Source organism: Protopterus annectens, chromosome 8.part0, assembly GCF_019279795.1.
Source record: "Protopterus annectens isolate FY-2018-M chromosome 8.part0, PAN1.0, whole genome shotgun sequence".
NCBI lineage: Eukaryota > Metazoa > Chordata > Ceratodontiformes > Protopteridae > Protopterus > Protopterus annectens.
In genome coordinates this window covers 1,896,625,065-1,896,643,924 of record NC_056741.1, presented here as the reverse complement: position 1 = coordinate 1,896,643,924, position 18,860 = coordinate 1,896,625,065, and the positions used below count along the sequence as shown (strand labels likewise).

The window sequence follows — 18,860 nt, the reverse complement described above, 5'->3', positions numbered from 1 at the left end:
ACGGTGAGGGGACCTCTAGATTAAATTCAAGATGAGTGGGAAGGTGAATGTGAGTCTCACAAGAAGTCTGTTGTGGCATATGTCCTGAACCTCAGGACAAGGCTCAGGGAACTCATGGGCCTGGCCCAGGAGAACCTGGCAGAAGCCCAACAACAGAAAAAGGTGTGGTATGACAGGAATGCTCGAGCCAGAGAGTATGCTGTAGGGCAGCAGGTGATGGTTCTCATTCCTGTCAGACGCAACAAGTTGCAGGCAGCTTGGGAGGGACCCTACAAGGTGGTAAGAAAGGTAAGTGATGTTAACTACATGGTGGAAGTGCTAGGCAGATGGCAGGGGCACAAATTGTACCATGTTAACATGATAAAACCTTACCATGATAAGGAGGCCCTTATGCTGAGCATTTGCAGTGGATTGCAGGAGGAGTCTGAGCATGATCTTGTGACTGATCTTCTCAGTAAGGTTCGGGCTGACACACCTCTGTGGAAGGGGTAACAATGTCCCAGCAGCTATCTCCTACCCAGGTTCAAGAAATCCGAGCAGTGTTGCAGTAGTTTGGGGGCATGTTCACCAGGAAACCAGGGGAGCACCCACCTGATGTAGCACCAGGTGGATACAGGACCAAAAAGGCCTATCAGGCAGGCCCCTTATAGGGTGCCTGAGAGAGTCAAACAGACTCTGAGGGTAGAGGTACAGGAGATGTTGGAACTAGGGGTGATTCAAGAGTCCAGCAGTCCCTGGGCCTCACCAGTGGTGTTGGTGCCAAAGAAGGATGGCAGCAACATGTTCTGTGTAGATTACAGGAAATTAAATAGTCACACAGAGGCAGACGTTTACCCCATGCCTAGGACAGATGAAGCCCTAGAGCAGCTTGCTGGAGCTAAGCATCTTACAACCATTGATCTTACCAAGGGTTACTGGCAGGTGCCCTTGACTCCCAGTGCTAGAGAGAAATCAGCCTTTGTGACTCCTTTTGGCTTGTATGAGTTCACAAAGATGCCCTTTGGGATGAAGAATGCTCCAGTGACTTTCCAGAGGCTGGTAGCTCATATCTTAGCAGGAGCAGGAGGGTTTGCCCTTGCTTACATGGATGATATTGCTATCTACAGCCATTCCCGGCAAGAGCACCTTCAGCATGTCAGGGAGGTGCTGGGCAGACTACAGAGGGCAGGGTTGACCATTAAGCCAAGCAAATGCCAGGTGGGTATGGCAGAGGTCTCCTACCTTGGTCATAGAGTGGGGAGTGGTAAGATAAGGCCAGAACCTGCCAAAGTGGAAGCCATTCAGGCATGACCTGTACCTGTTACCAAAAAGCAGGTGAGGGCATTCTTGGGGACAGCAGGGTACTACAGAAAGTTTGTTCTCAATTACAGTACCATAGCTGCTCCCCTCACAGACCTGACAAGGAAGAACAGGCTAGATAAGGTAGTGTAGGCCCCAGCATGTGAGCAGGCATTTCAGAAGCTTAAGGAAGCTTTGGGAGGACACCCTGTGTTAGCCAGTACAGACTATAGCAAAGAATTTGTTGTGCAGGTGGATGCTTCAAACTATGGGGTGGGGGCTGTACTTAGCCAGATTTCTTCAGAGGGAGAAGAGCACCCAGTGGTTTATCTCAGTCGTAGGCTCCAACCCAGGGAGGAATGCTATACAGCAGTAGAAAAGGAATGTCTATCCATAGTGTGGGCACTACAAAAACTTCAGCCTTATCTGTATGGAAGAAAATTCACTATGATGACAGATCACAACCCTCTAACATGGTTAAACAGAGCCAGTCAGCAAAATGCCAAGTTGCTACGATGGAGTCTGGGGTTGCAAGCACATGATATGTCAGTGCAGCACTGCAGTGGGAGTAGCAATGCCAATGCAGATGGGCTCTCAAGACAGGGAATGGGGTGAGGTACACCCAAATAGACCTACACTCTCAAGCGATGTTTCTCAAGGGGCATTTGAAAAACTTGCTTGAGTTCCCCCCCGGGGGGGGGTGTGACGATTGGAGAGAGATGGGCAAAGGCTGCCAGCCTAGTCAAATAGAATTTGATATATAATTCTGGCATTTGTAAATAAATATAAAATACGTGCTTGTGTTTTTAAATGTAAGAAAACACTGTAAAATGTGAACTTCAAGATTGTTGCAACATTGCCATCTGCTGTAAGGAAAACCAAGCCAAGTATTTCAAATGTGTCTTTTAAAATTGAAATGATCTTATGAATCTCTTTAATGTTTTACAGGTCAGTTCCAGTGCGTCTGGATGAAGGTTTCATGCCCATTGTTTTAAGCCTAAAGTTTATGACCAGAATTTAGATGTGGAAGGTGCTTTATTGCTCTAGTTTCTATTAGAATATACATGTTAATGAAGCTGACGAAAAGCGCTTAATTAAACCAGTTTTATTGTTGCGGTTTGGATCGTTTCTTTGAAGCTTTTGTATTTCAGTTTTACAGTGGTATTTGTTTCAGTTTTTAGAATATACACGTGAAATGTCTTCTGTTGTTGTAAGTTTCTGTGCAGGTGTTAGATTGCTAAATAATGCAGTTTGTTTGCCTGGGGAAACCTAAGTGTCAAAAATGATGTAATTTGGGGAGGGACTCAGCAAACATGTTTGCTAGTAATGTTTAAATACTATTTCTCAGAAGAGACTGGGAGCATTTTTGACTTTAGACATCTAACTTATCAGCATTCTGCCTTGTGCTCACATGTAAGTTTTAGCACTGTGATTTCTTGTAGGAATAGTTAAAGCTAGTAAAGATTAATTAGGTATTTTTCTTTGAAATCAGACCTAGCCTACTGTATTATTTTAAGTTTCTGTGTGATCTCTGAACTCTTAGATATCTCTGTGGTGTAGTAGTTTTGTCTTGTGTTTTAATTATTTATTATTAAATATTTTTAAAACTTCTACCTGTGGCTAATTTGTGTAGAGATGAGCTCTAGAGTACATTGCATATTTATAGAGGTTATTGTAATAGGCCACTCTAGAGTAACCCTTGACTGTTATTCATACTGCCATTGTTTAAAGTACAAACCAATGGCACGGCTGGTACTTTATTCAGTTTGGTTGCCGTTTTGTGTTTATACTACCATTGGATATTAATATTGCATAGTAATAATTGGACACCCTTTTAAGGGCCTTTTTAGCAGCTGATATTATTAACTGGATGGTGGCAATAGTTACTACCTTATAATCTGGGTAAAGGGACAGAGTTGGAGAATCTGTGTCAGCCTTTCCCAGGAGTGTCTGTGAAGTTGTATAAATACGTATCTCAGAGAGTGTGTGTGTGTGTGTGTGTGTTATGTCAGCTACTTGGCAGGGACATGAAGCACTGGTTGGACAGAGAGGCTGAGACCTAGACCCTATAGCTGTGCCAGTGGGGAATCTTACTGGGGACCTGGTGAGCAAGGGAGCAACCAGCCCCAAACTGACTGTGATCTCTGTGTGCACTTAAGGGAAATTGTACTTTACTGTGTGTACTAGTTATCCTTTCCTCTTCTATGAGACAACCTCCCTGGTGTTAGTGGTGAGGATTGAGGCTCCTTGATTGCTGGGCCAGGGCACGGTCATCACACCCCTTAACTACTACAAATCGGCCATTATCGTTTCTTCCTCCTTCTAAAACAATTGGAGCTATTCTAGCAATTAATATAAGTACTACTCTTTCCTTTGTCCCTGATCTTCTGCAGAATATCCATCCTGAGATCCTTTCCTTATCAAATTCACATGCTCAGTTCTTTCTAAATGTATCTCTTGTTGTATTGCTATCTGCACTCTGCATTTTATAATACAATTAAGTATTTTTTCCTTTTTGTCTTTACCTGTGAGACCATTCACATTCCAAAATAATATGGAAAGTGTCACCATTATGGTAGCAAGTCATTATTCACATCTATTATATATAGCAGCTTTTTTTAAATGTCTTTTTCCAGCTTTTCTGATCACCCGTTATTGCCTGGCAGGTTAATCCTTTATACATTTTTTTCTTATCAGCATTGGAAACTATGTCCAAGACTTTTTGTTTTAATAAAGTCCCTCAAACACACACACATACACACACACACACACACACACACACACACACACACACACACACACACACACACACACACACACACACACCCAAACACACATACACAGGGCACCCCCATAACTTGTTAAGTTAAAAGAAGCTCACACAATTATGTACTTCAGATAATAAAGTTTAATCCTCCTAATAGGAGCATTTGTGCCAAATAGACAGCTGCTAACACAGGTCCTAATTAACCTGAAACTGAGGTTATGCATGTTAAGACATATGTTATTACTTCCATGGAAAAGTAAGAGAAAAAAGAAGAGTGTAGTCCTCTGTTGCAGACCGAAAAACAAGCTGAAACATTTATTTCTAAAGGAAAACTTTTATTATATTCAGTGCTCTCATATTTACTTGTTTCTACTTAAAATTTGTTGTTAGATTAAGCCAGTGGTTTTAACACAGAGATTCACCTATGCAAAAGTAAGAGAAAACATAGCTCTACATATATTACGATCTGTATACTTTTACACCCCATTCCCCACCTGACCAATCCAAGATTACAGCCTATTAACTTAGACATGCTTTTGTCTAGCTTTTCTTCTTTTTTTCCATCATAATGCCTACATTGCTTAACAGCATAAACAAGAGAGAAGAAGAAGAAGAAAAAAAAGACATCTATTTATTTTAACTTTATTAAATATGAGAACAACTAAAAATATTTTACTATAAAATATGCAATTTATATTGTGAATAGTTTCACAGAAATGCTGTTAAGAAAAGGAATCCTTTTACTTAGTTACCTTTTCCCTCTTCATCCCCCCCCCCCCCACAGTCATTCCAAACATTAATGACATGCAGTAAGGGAAATGCTTTTCAGTCCTTCACAAGTTTAACAAAGTCAGCATAAGTCCACTCTTTCCACTTATTCTTGTACAGCCATATTTCACAAATGTAACTGATGCTTTGCAGTCTCACATTTATTTAATAATTTCCATGTTGCTGATCTTGTTCATCTCCATCTCCAAACTCCAAATTCTGGTTCAATTCCATGGTACGTCTGATTCTTCTTGTCAATTCCTGTGCTTTTCCAGGACTCTAAAACATTTTCCTTTGGTACAGTAGACAAGATTTCACTGACAAAGTCTCTCCATCTGCTTTATTATCAGAAGAAGTGGAAGCAGAGTCCCCTTCTGCTTGATGGCATACTTTTTGTCAGACAAATATTTGCATTTCCTCCTTAGCCTGTACTGCATCAAAAAATTACTTTGATCCTACAGGAAAAAAGTATTCTGAAGATAACTGGATATAGCATATTGAATCTCACACCTGTCTTGCAACTTTCCTTGATTACTAGAATACACTTGTTCCTCTTCTGCTTGGTGTACAGTAAATAATCATTTTACACAAGCACACTGTTGTCTCTGGCTTCTAATACTTTGCCCTTTTGCCACAGATTTGTTATGATCAACTCTTTATGTTGGAAAGTTTGTATTTTTAATAATAAAGGTCTTGGGTGCTTTCACATGGCCAGATTTGGAGCACACACATGGTGTGCCTTCTCAATTAAATGTTCCTGCTATGGAATAGCAATACAGTTTATTATATGTGCCTTTATAAAATGAATACAGTCTGTTCCATCTGGTTTCTCTGAAATTGCAAAAAATCTCAGATATTCACTATGTGCTCTGTTCATAGCTCTCTACCTTCCATCTCCAAAATGACAGACTGCACCACTCATAATGTGGAACAAATAATCAAAATGTGGAACATCTTCCGACAGCTTACTACCAACTTCAACTAGGAAAAATACAAAAATGTAATCCAACTCACGCTAAAAGCGATTCAGGTCGAAGTGAAGCAAAATGAGAAAAAATCCTGAAAATGACACCACAGCTAAAGCTAATAGCTGATAAAACTATTGAGGTGATGAAATAGGTAAAAAAACTTTAATCAATAAACATAAAACTTTAAACAAAATTAAGCAAGCCTAAGTACTATAAGCACTTTTGTTTAAAGTTTTATGTTTATTGATTAAAGTTTTTTTTACCTATTTCATCACCTCAATAGTTTTATCAGCTATTAGCTTTAGCCGTGGTGTCATATTCAGGATTTTTTCTCATTTAACTTCAACTAGGAAGGTCATAGGATGGTTAAAATGTGCTACTGGGTTCCTATTGGAACATCGAAAATGCAATTGTTCGAATCACTAAAGGTTGACCTTTATTGATCGAACAGTTACATTTTAAGATGCTCCAAAAAATGTATAAAAACAAAATGTAAAATAAAGGGTGTAGGCAGGGGGGCAAACCCCCCTGCACCCCTCACACCCCCGCTACTTAAATATACCAACTCCGAGATTGTGCTACAGCGTAGGAAAGGGAAACCTTCCCTTTCTTGCGCTTAACACTGTTAAAGTGTGATCTTGGAGTTGGTATATTTAAGTAGGGGGTGTGGGGGGTGCAGGGGGGCTTGCCCCCCTGTTCACAGCAGTTACTTTTGTTTTGTTTTTTTTATTACATTTTCGAAGTTTTAGTACTTTGATCATATGGTGTTGACCATATGGTATTCGAAGTACTGAAACTTAGATAATGTAATATATAACCATGCTACGTTATACTTATAAAAAAATCTTTTGGTGAATTGATATAATTCAGTACTATTTACCATGGATACTAAATAGAAAAAAATTGGAAATTGAGGGAGCAATACATGCAGAATAGTGTTTTGCAGTTGGAGTGAGATTTAAGAGAAGACAGGAATTGAACAATTTATATAATGTTGGATTTATAGTTATGCAAAGATTATATGTGATTGGTAATGTAACTCAGAAGGTGTTAATATGGTTTGTTTTCTTTTATAGAAATTTATGTTAGGCTATAGTTTAAGTGCTAATTCAGTAAAGGTGTTAAAGAAATGCATTTTTATGTCAGAAAGAAAACACCATAAAAACACAAAATAAAAGGAATTCAGATTTAGTCCTGTTTTTGTTAATGTTAACCATTTATTTTTTAAGTGTATAATGGCACATTTTAATAAGTAAGATCATAATAACATTGAATTTAACATAATGTGTGTGTATGGTATGTAGTGATTTTGAAAGTGGCTCCCTGCTTTTTTCCAAACTTGCAACATACAATAAAAGTATTTGAGATGTGCCACTAGAATGTTCAGAAAAAATGCTAATAAAAACTAAAAACTGAATATGAACATTTCTTTTTTTCATTACAGATTATTGGAGAACCAGTTTTATTCCAGAGATGTATGGCTTGTGTATCATTTGTGAATCCTTTACCTATTACATTGCTAAATGGAATATTCACAATTGAAGGAGCTGGCCTTACAAACATTCAAGAAATTAAGTCTAAGTAAGTGCTAATATGTGTAGCAGATGGAAAAATGTGGTATAATCAAGGCATGTATATCTGCTGTGTCTAAGCAAAGTCTGCAAGACTATTAGTGCTTTGACATACAGATTGCTGTACAATTGCATCTACTATGAAATTAGACATATAGTTAACTAGATGAGCTTATAACATATGTCTCAGCCTACAGCCATTGAAAACAGGTACAAATGATCTTGGAAAGTGGGCATATCCATCCAAAAACCTGGATACCTAATTAGCATAAAATGTGATTACTAAGTAGCTCATAACTCTCCTCACTCCCATTAGGAATGTGGGATACAAAGAAACACAGGGTTAAAAAACTGAGAGTGAAAAGACTGATATGAAAATAGAGGATTTTTCAAGATGGCTGCATTCCGATCAACAGCTTAACTTCACCTCTCCCATTGTGGGCAAAAAAAAAACTGAAAGGCAAGAGCCAGGAACTCTATCACTTTTAGGAAATTTAGTTACTGGCTAGTAAGTGTACTGTCTGGATGCCAGCGAAGAAGAAGTAAATAAGAGAACCTGAAAGAAAATCTATCACAAAAGGTAAGGAGAAAACATTGATTGGGAGGAATCCTGCAGCTGTTTAGCAAAAATCAATTCAACCTCCAGCTTTGGGGCAAGACATGGCTTCCAGTAATCTAGAGGAAATTAAGTCAAATGTGCTCAGATGTGATTAAAGTAAATGAAACACTGAAGTAGTATATCAACTCAAATAATAAAAGGCTGGAAAAATAGAAGAAGCTTTAAACAGATAGTCAGATGACCTGATAAAGCAGCAAAATCAGAGATTGGAATGAAAAGGTTGGCTGAGTATGAGAATGCTCAAGAATACATGTTTCAAAAACTGGTAGAATTAGAGGACAGACCAGTTAGGGAAAAACAGAGAATTCTTGCTGCACCAGAGAAACTAGAAGGAACAGGCAATATTAATTGTATTAAGGTACAGATAAGCAACTGGACTGGTATTTCACTGCAGGATCTGTTAATGATGTATGCTCTAAGCATGGCCATGAGAAAGCAACCAAGACCTTTATTAGTAATGATTCAATCCTACCAGCAGAAGGAGTTGTTCCTGACAAAACTGTGGCAGAAGGGCTAAGTATTAAAAGTTGGAGACAATAGAATTTTTGTTGAAAATGATTATTCACTGTACATCAGGCAGAAGAGAAATAAATATATTGTAGCAATCAGGGAATATTGAGAGAGGTGTGAGATTCAAGCTAATGTATCCAGCTGTTTTCAGTATATTTTTTCCTGGAGAACAGGCTAAGGAGGAAATACAAAAGTCTGTCCAACAAAAAGTGAGTTATCAAGCAGAAGGGGACTTTGCTTCTCATTCTTCTGGTAACAAAGCAGATGGTGATAGTTTGCCAGTGAAATGTTTTCTAATGTTCCAAAGGAAAATGCTTGAAAGAGAGGGAGAAAAGCACATAGGTTGACTAGAGGAATTGAGAGTACCTTGGAACTGCATCAGAATCTGGAATTGGGAGATGGAGTCAAACAAGAAGAAGAGCCATCAACACAGAAATTAGTGAATAAATGTGAGATAACAAAACATAAGTCACATTTGTGAAATACAGCTGCATAAGAAAAGGTCAAGATAATGGACTTTTATTGAGTTTGTTAGACTTGTGGGGCACTGAAAGGTAGTTGTCTCACTTCATGTCATTAATGTTTGAACGGACACTTAGGGGAAGGGAAGAGGAAGGAAGAATGTAACTCTAAGTAAAAAATTCTGTTCATAACAGTATCTATAAATCTTTTCATAATATAGATTGCATGTTATACAGTAAAGCATTTTAGATATTGCTGTATGTGATAAAGATAGTAAAGCAAACAGATGCCTTTCTTTTCTTTCTTCCTTTTTTAGTTTTAAGAAATGTAGACATCCCAATGTATAAAGAGAAAAAGCCTAGATAAAAAGCATGTTTAAATTAATAGGCTGTAACCTTAGGTTGTTGAGGTGGAAGATGGGGTAGATGTGCACAAATCATAATGTGTGTAGAGCTAGTATGTTTTCTCTTACTTTTGAATAGGTGGATGTCTGGATTAATATTTTTGGCTTAATCTAATAACATATTTTAAGAAGAAACTTGTAAATAAGAGACCACTGAATGTATTAAAAAGTTAATGCTTTCTAAAAACATGAAAGTTGTTTTTTAAATCTGGGAGGGGAATAAAGATAATAAAAGAACAGATACTAATTTGTGTAAGTAGGAGCATGGTCAGTAACAGACATGTTAGCATGGATAACCTTAACTTTAGGTTAGATAAGGATTTGTTTGCAGCTATCTATTTGGAAAAAATGTTCCTGTTAGAGAATTAAATTTAATTATTTGAAGCTGTACATAGTTGTGTGCGTTCATTAAGTTAACAGTTTATGGGGGTGTTCTGGGGCTATGTTCTTTTGAAGGTTTTTATTCAAACAAAAAGTCTTGTAAAATGTGACATGGGTTCAAATGGAGATGATAAAAAAAATGTAGAAAGGATCAACCTGCCAAAGAAAAAAGAGGGTACATGTATAAAAAGTCTGGAAATACACATTTAAAAAGCTGTCATATATAACAGGTGGGAATAGTGCGGCAGGGTTAACCACCACTGGCGGTGGAAATCTTGGCAGTAGATGATTGTCACCGTTGAAGTGACACCCCAACCCCATGTGTAAAAATGGGAAAAAGGGTTTTGGATGGATAGATGAATGGATATAACAAGTGGGAATAATGACTTCTTACCATAATGGCAACACCTTACATATTATCTTGGAATGTGGATGTTCTCACAAGTATGGACAAAAAAGAAAGAATATTTAATTATATTAAGAAATGCAGAGTGCAAATAACAATTCTACAGGAGACATATTTAGAAAGAACTAAAAATGTAAATTTGATAAAGAAAGGATTTCAGGATGGATATTTTTATTTATTTTATTTTTTTTTAACATTTGTTTACTGGGAAATTCTGAATTGGAATGAAGCCAATTTTCAGCAGAGGCTCCAGAAGAATGCTCCAGATGCATGTCTTTGTAATGTGGGAGGTAATTGGAGTACCCAGCAGAAACTCACACGAACACAGGGAGGACAAGCAGACTCTGCACAGAAGGCACCCCAGCCGAGAATCAAACTGGAGAACCTCTTGCTGTGAGGTGACAATGCTACTGCTGCACCACTGCACCATCCAGCAGAATACCAGGGACAAAGAAAAAGAGGAGTACTTATATCAATTAAGAAACAAAAGGAACCACGTCCAAGGCTCTAGGCAGAAACTTTTAATCAAAATGCATCCAAATTCACCAACTAAGCGCTTTCACCATAACAAATGGCTTCTTCAGAGTGAGTGAAAAGCATCCATACCTTACATTAAATACTCAACCAATTATTCAAACATCCAATGAGAAACATTATTGAGCAATTATACAATAATTACAAAAGTTTAAACAACTGAATGTGTCCACGCACAGTAGAAAAAATGTTATACATACCCTAACAAAAAAAATAGTTAGAAAAGCATCCTGTCTATAATTATAATATCATCTCTCAAAAATCCACTAGAAAAACGTTTAAATAAAATGCTAATAAAAAAGTTTTTTAAATAATTATGTTGAAATTGTAAACAATTTAATGAAACAAGTGTGTAGAAAATACATAATGTTCACCTACTGAAACTAAATTCTGTTGGCCCTATCCTTCAAAACAGGCTTTAAGGAGATGTGTTCATTCAGGCCTGGTGGAGTAGTAGTAGTAGTAGTAGCATCCAATGTTATTTGCCATCTATATTCCAATAATTCTACTACTCCACCAGGCCTGAATGAACGCATCTCCTTAAAGCCTGTTTTGAAGGATAGGGCCAACAGAATTTAGTTTCAGTAGGTGAACATTATGTATTTTCTACACACTTGTTTCATTAAGTTGTTTACAATTTCAACATAATTATTTAAAAAACTTTTTTATTAGCATTTTATTTAAACGTTTTTCTAGTGGATTTTTGAGAGATGATATTATAATTATAGACAGGATGCTTTTCTAACTATTTTTTTGTTAGGGTATGTATAACATATTTTTTCTACTGTGCGTGGACACATTCAGTTGTTTAGACTTTTGTAATTATTGTATAATTGCTCAATAATGTTTCTCATTGGATGATTGAATGATTGGTTGAGTATTTAATGTAAGGTATGGATGCTTTTCACTCACTCTGAAGAAGCCATTTGTTATGGTGAAAGCACTTAGTTGGTGAATTTGGATGCATTTGGATTAAAAGTTTCTGCCTAGAGCCTTGGACATGGTTCCTTTTGTTTCTTACTAGTTTTGTACCCAGTGGGTATTTTTCTTTTTGTGGCATTACTTATATCAATTAACAGAGCTCCAGTAGTGACAGAAGAGCAAAAAAATAATAATGGTAGATTTGTGCTAGTAAGGGGCTACTGTCAAGGGATGAGGATTACACTGGCATGTATTTATATTTCACCTAAAACTATTATTGAGCTTAAGAAAATGTTAGGAGAAAATATGTGGGCACCTAGATGGGAAACTATAACAAAAGAGGGTACATTTCTGAAGACAGTTATGAAAATATTTGGTATAGAAGACATGAATTTAGTAGTAGAAACATGGAGAGAATTCACATATTATTTCCCCAAGGTACAGTAACAGGGATAGACTAGACAGAAATTATATTTCACTGAAAAATGTGCATTTAATTGAAGGCTTTGACACATCCAATAAATGTTTCTAATCATGTGAAAATATCCAAGATAAAAATACAGGATAGTGAAGTAAAGGCAAGACACTGGAGCCTTCCCTCCTACTTGTTAAAAGTAGAGAAATTTTTTGAATGGGTAGTGGACATTATTTGTAAGTTGTTAGGAAGGATGGAAAGCGTTCCAGAAGTTATAACTAGTAAGTGGGAGAAAATAAAAGTGGAGTTTAAAATCTGTGTAGAAATAAAATAAGAAATATAGTTAAGCAGTAACAGGAATTATTTAGAAGGCCTGACAAAGGTTGGGTTGCTGCAGAATAAGGGGAGCCTCACAGAGCAAGAAGAGGTGCAACTGCAGAGTGTTAAGGAGAAAATAATAGTACCTTGATAATATGTATGAGTTTAGATGAGTTGCTGTTAAGCAACTGTTTTTTGATAATAACTCCAGAGCACAACAACGTGGGCAACAGAAAGCGAAGGGGGTTGTTGCCAGACTAGGAGAACTTGTGGCAAGAAAGATAACCAAAGATCATATAGAGGTGTTGGAGATATTTTGGACATTTTATGAAGATTTTTCTAGAGTAGAGGAGCAAAAAAACCAAGAGAGCATATGTGGAGATATTTATGGAAGACTTGGGTATGCCAGGGTTAGGGATGGATGAAGCTCAATAATTAACAGTTAAGATGGGAGAAGATGAGTTAGAAACTATGATGTATAACCAATCTGCAGGATAGTCTCCAGGCATAGTTTGCAGTCTAGTGGAAGTTTCGAAGTTAGGAGAGAAAAAAGTGTTAAAGATCTGGAAGGTTTTGCTGTATAGTGTTTAAAAAAAAGTGAAGCACCATCGACCTGGAAAAAAGCTGTGGTGGCTATAAAACTTAAACATGGTAAAGATCCATCAGATCCACCTTCATATAGGCTCATTTCAGTTTTAAACTACTATTATAAAGTGTTTATGACTATAATGGCTAAAGAAAATCTCAAACTGATAGATATGGATCAATGCGGTTTTGTGGAGGGGAGGCAAACATTTGACAAAATTAACAGGGCAGTGCTGATATAGAGGGATGTAGAATGTAAGAAAATACCACTGTTGTAGGTGAGGCTTGATGCAGAGAAAGCATTCAAGAGAGTAAGCTGGGATTTTATGAGTAGGCCAATTGAAGTATTTGCATTTTCTGATACAATAATATGGTTAATTAGGAGGATATATGAGGGATTGGAGGAAGAAATCAAAGTGGTTGTGTTGCTTTCTGATAAGTTGTGTCTGAACAGAGGAACCAGGCAGAGGTGCCCTCTTTCCCCTTTGTTATTCGTGTTATACTTAAAACAATTGGTAAAGAAAATAAGACTCAGAAATTCAAGGATATAATTGCTATGGTAACAAGAAAAGTTGGCTGTATTTCCATACAATATTATTTTGTATCTGATAAAACCAGAAAATGACATGTCAGTGTTGTGGAACATTCTGAGATAGTTCAAGTTTTTTCTGGATATAAAAATTAATAAAGATAAAACAAAGGCTGTAGCTGTAAACTATATATCCAGACATGAATTGGTTCAGCAATATCCATATTTATAGGGACATAATAAAGTGAAGTATATAGGACCATGGTTTACAAAGGATTCTGTTATAGAAGCTAAGGATATGTGAAAACAGACTAAACAAAAGATAATACAAAAACTGAGAATCTGGAAGCTCTTGCTTATGAATAAGGATAGCAAGATAAAAAAAATGAAAACTTTTTTAATACGTTTAGTTTACACAGGTCGGGCATATTTTTTGTCAAACAGAGGAAACGTTGTGGATAGCAATTAATTAAGGGTTGAATGATTTTACTTGGGATGGAAAGAGGGCAAGAGTCAAGTGGGATAAGTTGATCCTCCCAATAGAAAACACTTTTATTGAATTATCACTGTTGGCATAGGCAAACTTAAATTTATATAAAAGTAATCAAACCATATTAAGAAATTCACATTTGCAAACATTATATATCAAGTATACTGTTCTAGACAATATAATCAAACCAATATACAAACTGTTCAGTTCTTGTCTTCTCTTAAACCTCATTCATGCTACAAACATTTTTTCTGCATGTATTGTTCCCACAGTTTCCATTTTTTTCTATGTAATTTACTCCTACCTTTTTCTAAAGCTTCCACTTCCTGTTCTTTTATCACTGTTACAATATTCAACGCTTTAAATATGGTTGGTTTAGGCTTTGATTTACATTTTCTAGGAATTTCTTTTTGGCAAGTACCAGAATTAACTTAACAAGGCCTTACTATGTCTAGGCAGTTCAGATCTGGTATCACAGGTCAAAATATTTACTTAGTTACACTCATTTGCTCACTCAGTATTCCTAACATAGTACTCTGTAGGACATTTTTAAGGTCTGCTAAATCATTAAACTCTGAGAACATATGTTCCCAGGTAGCTGTTTCTTCTACATCACTTCATAATTTGCTATCTGAGGAAAATATCTTTGGAGTCTTCTTGGGGTATAAAGGTACCTATGCAAACACTTTCAGACAATAATCCTAAATCTCCTAGATTTTGTTGCATATTTGGGAGCCATACATATGTCCTCCCATTGTTTCTTTGTGAACTGGTTAGCTAATCTCTTCCCAATCTTTTCTGTTTTCCTCTGCTTGATTCCTATGGCTATCATGTAATATTTTATATGTCCTACTAATTATCCCCTTTTTTAACAGCAGCTTCTAGTCTACAGTCAAATTAAAAACCCAACCAGTGCAGGGCTTTCATTTAGGATTGCCCTTTCTCTTTCTCTTTGCCTATACTCTGCTATCAATCCCTGATAGGGAAGGCAATATCTAGCCTGCAGTCCAGATGTCTTCTTGACCTCTTCTCATTCTATTACCTTTCCCTCTGCAACTATTTCTTCCCAGTACCTTAGCTCCTTTGCCAGATTCCTCCAGTAAATTCCAGCCCTTTTGCCTATTCTCTGTACCCCTAATTGTAGTCACCCAATCAGCAGAATCTGCTTTCTCCACTCCTTTGTTGGCTTACGTTTTAGTGTAATTGCTGCTACTTTATGAATATAATGAGTTCTCCCATTTTAATTTCTCCAAATCTTTTGGGTTTCTAATACAATGACGGGAATGGACCCCATTCCTAAGTCAAAGTACAATTAAAGTTCATGAAATTAGTATTGTTTCAATCTTTAATGTCAGCTAGAAGTGCTCTTCGCAGCATCCACAATGTGCCCAGTAATGACTCCTCCTGCATTTCGTGTGGGGTTACATGGATTGGTAACATATCTAAATAGGATTGTAGATTCTTTTTTATAAGATCTGTTGCTCCTACTACTATTGGAACTGTCTGGGTATCTTTCTTCCACATTCCTCTCATTTCTGCTGCAGATCCTGATGTTTTATGATGTTGTGTTTCTCAATGTGCAAGACACTGTAGTCACTAGGTGTGGCGAGATCAATGCTACTTTTGTCTTTTTTTTCCTGGACCACTATATCCAGTTTTCTAGCATCTATCTTCTGAACTGTTGGTAATGGGTGACCCCATGTGATGTAAACTTCATCATTTTCTATGATGTTTTGTGGCTCGTGTTTCCAGTGTTTTTTTAGCCGCTTCAATACCATAATGTTTCCACAATCCCCATTGTAACAGTCTTGCCATGTTATTATGCCTTTCAGTATACAGTCCTTCTGCCATTAGTGTGTCACAACCAGCAATGAGATGTGCAACTGTTTCCAATTCACTTTTACAAAACCTACATTTGTCTGTTTCTCCCACATGTTTAATGGACTTTGTAGACCGGAGTGTACATAGCCCACTATTTTGAGCTTTGAGCCACCAATATTAACCTTTCATCTCTTGGTTTGAATTTGCCTCTTCTTAACCATTCCTGCATTTGTTCCTGATCAACATGAGGTTCTCCCAGAAGATTTCTATACTTGCAACTATATTTATTCATTTTCCACATTTCTTGTCTTCTTATCTGGTCTTTCGCCTTATATTCTTTCTTTAGTTATTTTGGTAGATTCAGCTGTTGCCTGATTTTTATCTACCTCTGGTTTGATTTCCATTCCTGCTTGATGCCGATATGCTTCCACTAGATTAAGCAGAGAAGTCATCTTAGATTTATACTCCACATGTTTCAAAACTTTCACTACATTTGAGTCTTGTGAGGTCCGCAGATACATGTGGAGTCCCACAATTGCAGATCTATACATGTAATCAATTTGAAGGAGGCCCATCCCTCCTACAGAATGAGGAATATATAATCTTAGTATGTACTGATTTTTATAAATTATTTGGTGAGCATGAAGCATCCTTCTTGTTTTTCCTATCTAATCTATCCAACACATTTTGGGGTCAGTTATTCACTCCAAAATTGCAAGTTAGGACAGGAAGAGCAAATTGGTTTATAGCTTGTATTTTGTTCCTAGATGTCACCATTGTTTTCAGGATTAATTTAAGTCTTCTGAAGTATTCCTTACTACGTCTTATTTGCATTTGTTCATGTTTTATTGCTGATCCTTCATCAATTCTCAAATATTTATATACTCCCTCTTGCTCAAGTTCTTTTATATCACATTCTTGTCCCAAACTGATGTTTTCTTGGTGCTGCAGTTTTCCTGCTTTAAAGGTTGCTTTTGCACATTTATCAAGACCAAATGACATACTTATATCATCTGCAAAAGTTTTGACAACTTGCAGTTGTGCTTTCAGTTCCTCTTCTGATGAGCTATACAGTTTTAAATCATCGACAAAGAGTAGATGAGTTTTTACACTTTGTTGTTTTCCTGGGAGCCAAATTATAGCCGTGCCCTAAGTTGTTAAGTAGACAGCTTAATGGGTTAAGGGCAAGACAGAATAACAGTGGTGACAGAGAATCACCCTGGAATATCCCCCTTTGAATTTTTATCCCTGGATTAATACTTTTCCCTTTATCATGGCTTAATTGCAAAGTGGTCTCCCACTGTTTCATGGTCACTGTAATGTAGTTGATCAGTGTAGGGTGTATCTTATACATTTTTAAGCACTCTCTTATCCATGAATGTGGGATACTATCAAATGCTTTTTATAGACAATCCATGCCATACTTAGATTCTTCCCCTTTTTACAGTTCTCCACTATGACTTTATTTAACAACAAATGATCCTTTGTTCCATTTGACTTTCTTTTATTGCCATTTTGTTCTACTGCCATAATTGAGTTTTCTTCTAAATGACTACAGACTCTGTTGGCATCAATTATATGTCATAGGAAGGCATGTTATTGGTCTATAGTTTTTAGGGTAGCTTGCAGGTTCAGTCTTGAGTAACAACATTGTTTTTCCTGGTGTTTGCCAGGTTGGTGTCTGTTCAGGGTGCACATATAAATAGTTCTTACTCATAGCTAAATCTTCATGCAAACATGCTAATACTTTTAACCAGAAGTTAGGTACTGCATTTGGGTCTGTGGTTTTCTAATTTAAGACTTTTCTTAACTTTGTTTCAATCTCTGTGGCTGTTACTTCATTCAATTTCATATCCCATACCTTTATCTTCTTCTATCCATTTAGCATCTTTGTTACATTCCACAGGATCTTCTTAAATTCTTCTCCAAAATGTATGTATTTCTTCTTTTTTTGGTAGTCTTTCAATTCCTTTTACCTTGTTTCCCAACTCTCTATAAACCTTTTTTGAGTCATCAATAAATTGCTTATTTTGTACTTTTCGTTTATATTTATCTATGTATCTTCTAAGTTTTTCCACTTGTGCTGAGGTTTTTAGCTTATTATTTGCAATAGTGTATGATAGATCCTGGTCTGTTCTGATAATGCACATTGTTTTTATTACATCTATCTTTCTTAGTATTTTTGTTGATCTGTTACCTCTTCTATATTCTTCTAACAGTGGCACTTCTCGTCTTAATTGCTTTATAGTTTTTTTCTATTTGATACTTCCATGATGATATTCAATTTTCCCCTTCCTTTCCCTAACTACCCTGTGTTCTTGCAGTAGGACTTTATCACTTATGAACTTAGCTGCACAGTAATATATCCTGTTTATTTCTCTATGGACAGTCCTAGTTCCATTTTCTGTGGGCATTCTATAGAAAGTTCTATAGCATCTTCCTGTGGCACATTGTTTCAGTTTCATCCTGTGCCAGCCATTGCTCTCATTTCTTGAATTACCACCCATTTCATTATCATCATCCCTTTCCACTTTGAATTGAAGTTTCCAGTTTCTTGTTCCTTTCCTTGCTGTCCAGCTTCAAGTGAATGTTTATGCTGGTTTCTTGGAAGGCTCCAAAATATCTTCATATGGCACCTGAGCAATTGATTCCCGTTCCACTGGTTTCACCTTAATTTGGATATCCATTGTTCTATCCTGTTGTGGTGCTTTCTGAATTAGATTTTCTACACTGAATCTATAACTTTGCAGGTACTCCATAACCTCAGTTTCTATTTCTTTAACTTCTCCATTACTAATCTCTTTTTCTGCTTTTCCTCTTTGTCTTCTTATTTTTTGTATTGTAAAGTTTTCCATATCTGGATTCCTTTGCCTGTATTTCTCTTTGAATATATTTGGTGCTGCTCTTTTTGTATTGGTTAGTTTTGCTTTCTCCTTTGCATAAATATTACACCATACTAAACCTCTTGTTCTTTCCCATGTCCACATTTCTTCTTCAGATGTCTCCTGATCTTCCTGCTTCTCCTTACTTCGTGGACTCGCTCCATCATACTGTGATGTAACCTGTGTCAGACCTTCCACACCAAATCCTTCACTTGACAGGCACTCCATAACT

General features: G+C 36.8%; 1 protein-coding gene across 1 annotated transcript in view; it reads left to right on the top strand.

The window, feature by feature from the left end:
- Positions 1-18,860, top strand: part of LOC122808581 (protein-glutamine gamma-glutamyltransferase 2-like) — a 565,300-nt gene that overhangs the window by 488,046 nt on the left and 58,394 nt on the right. The window contains exon 14 of the mRNA XM_044079538.1: positions 7,226-7,362. Within this exon, the coding sequence (XP_043935473.1) occupies positions 7,226-7,362 (137 nt within the window). The remainder of the gene's footprint in view (positions 1-7,225; positions 7,363-18,860) is intronic.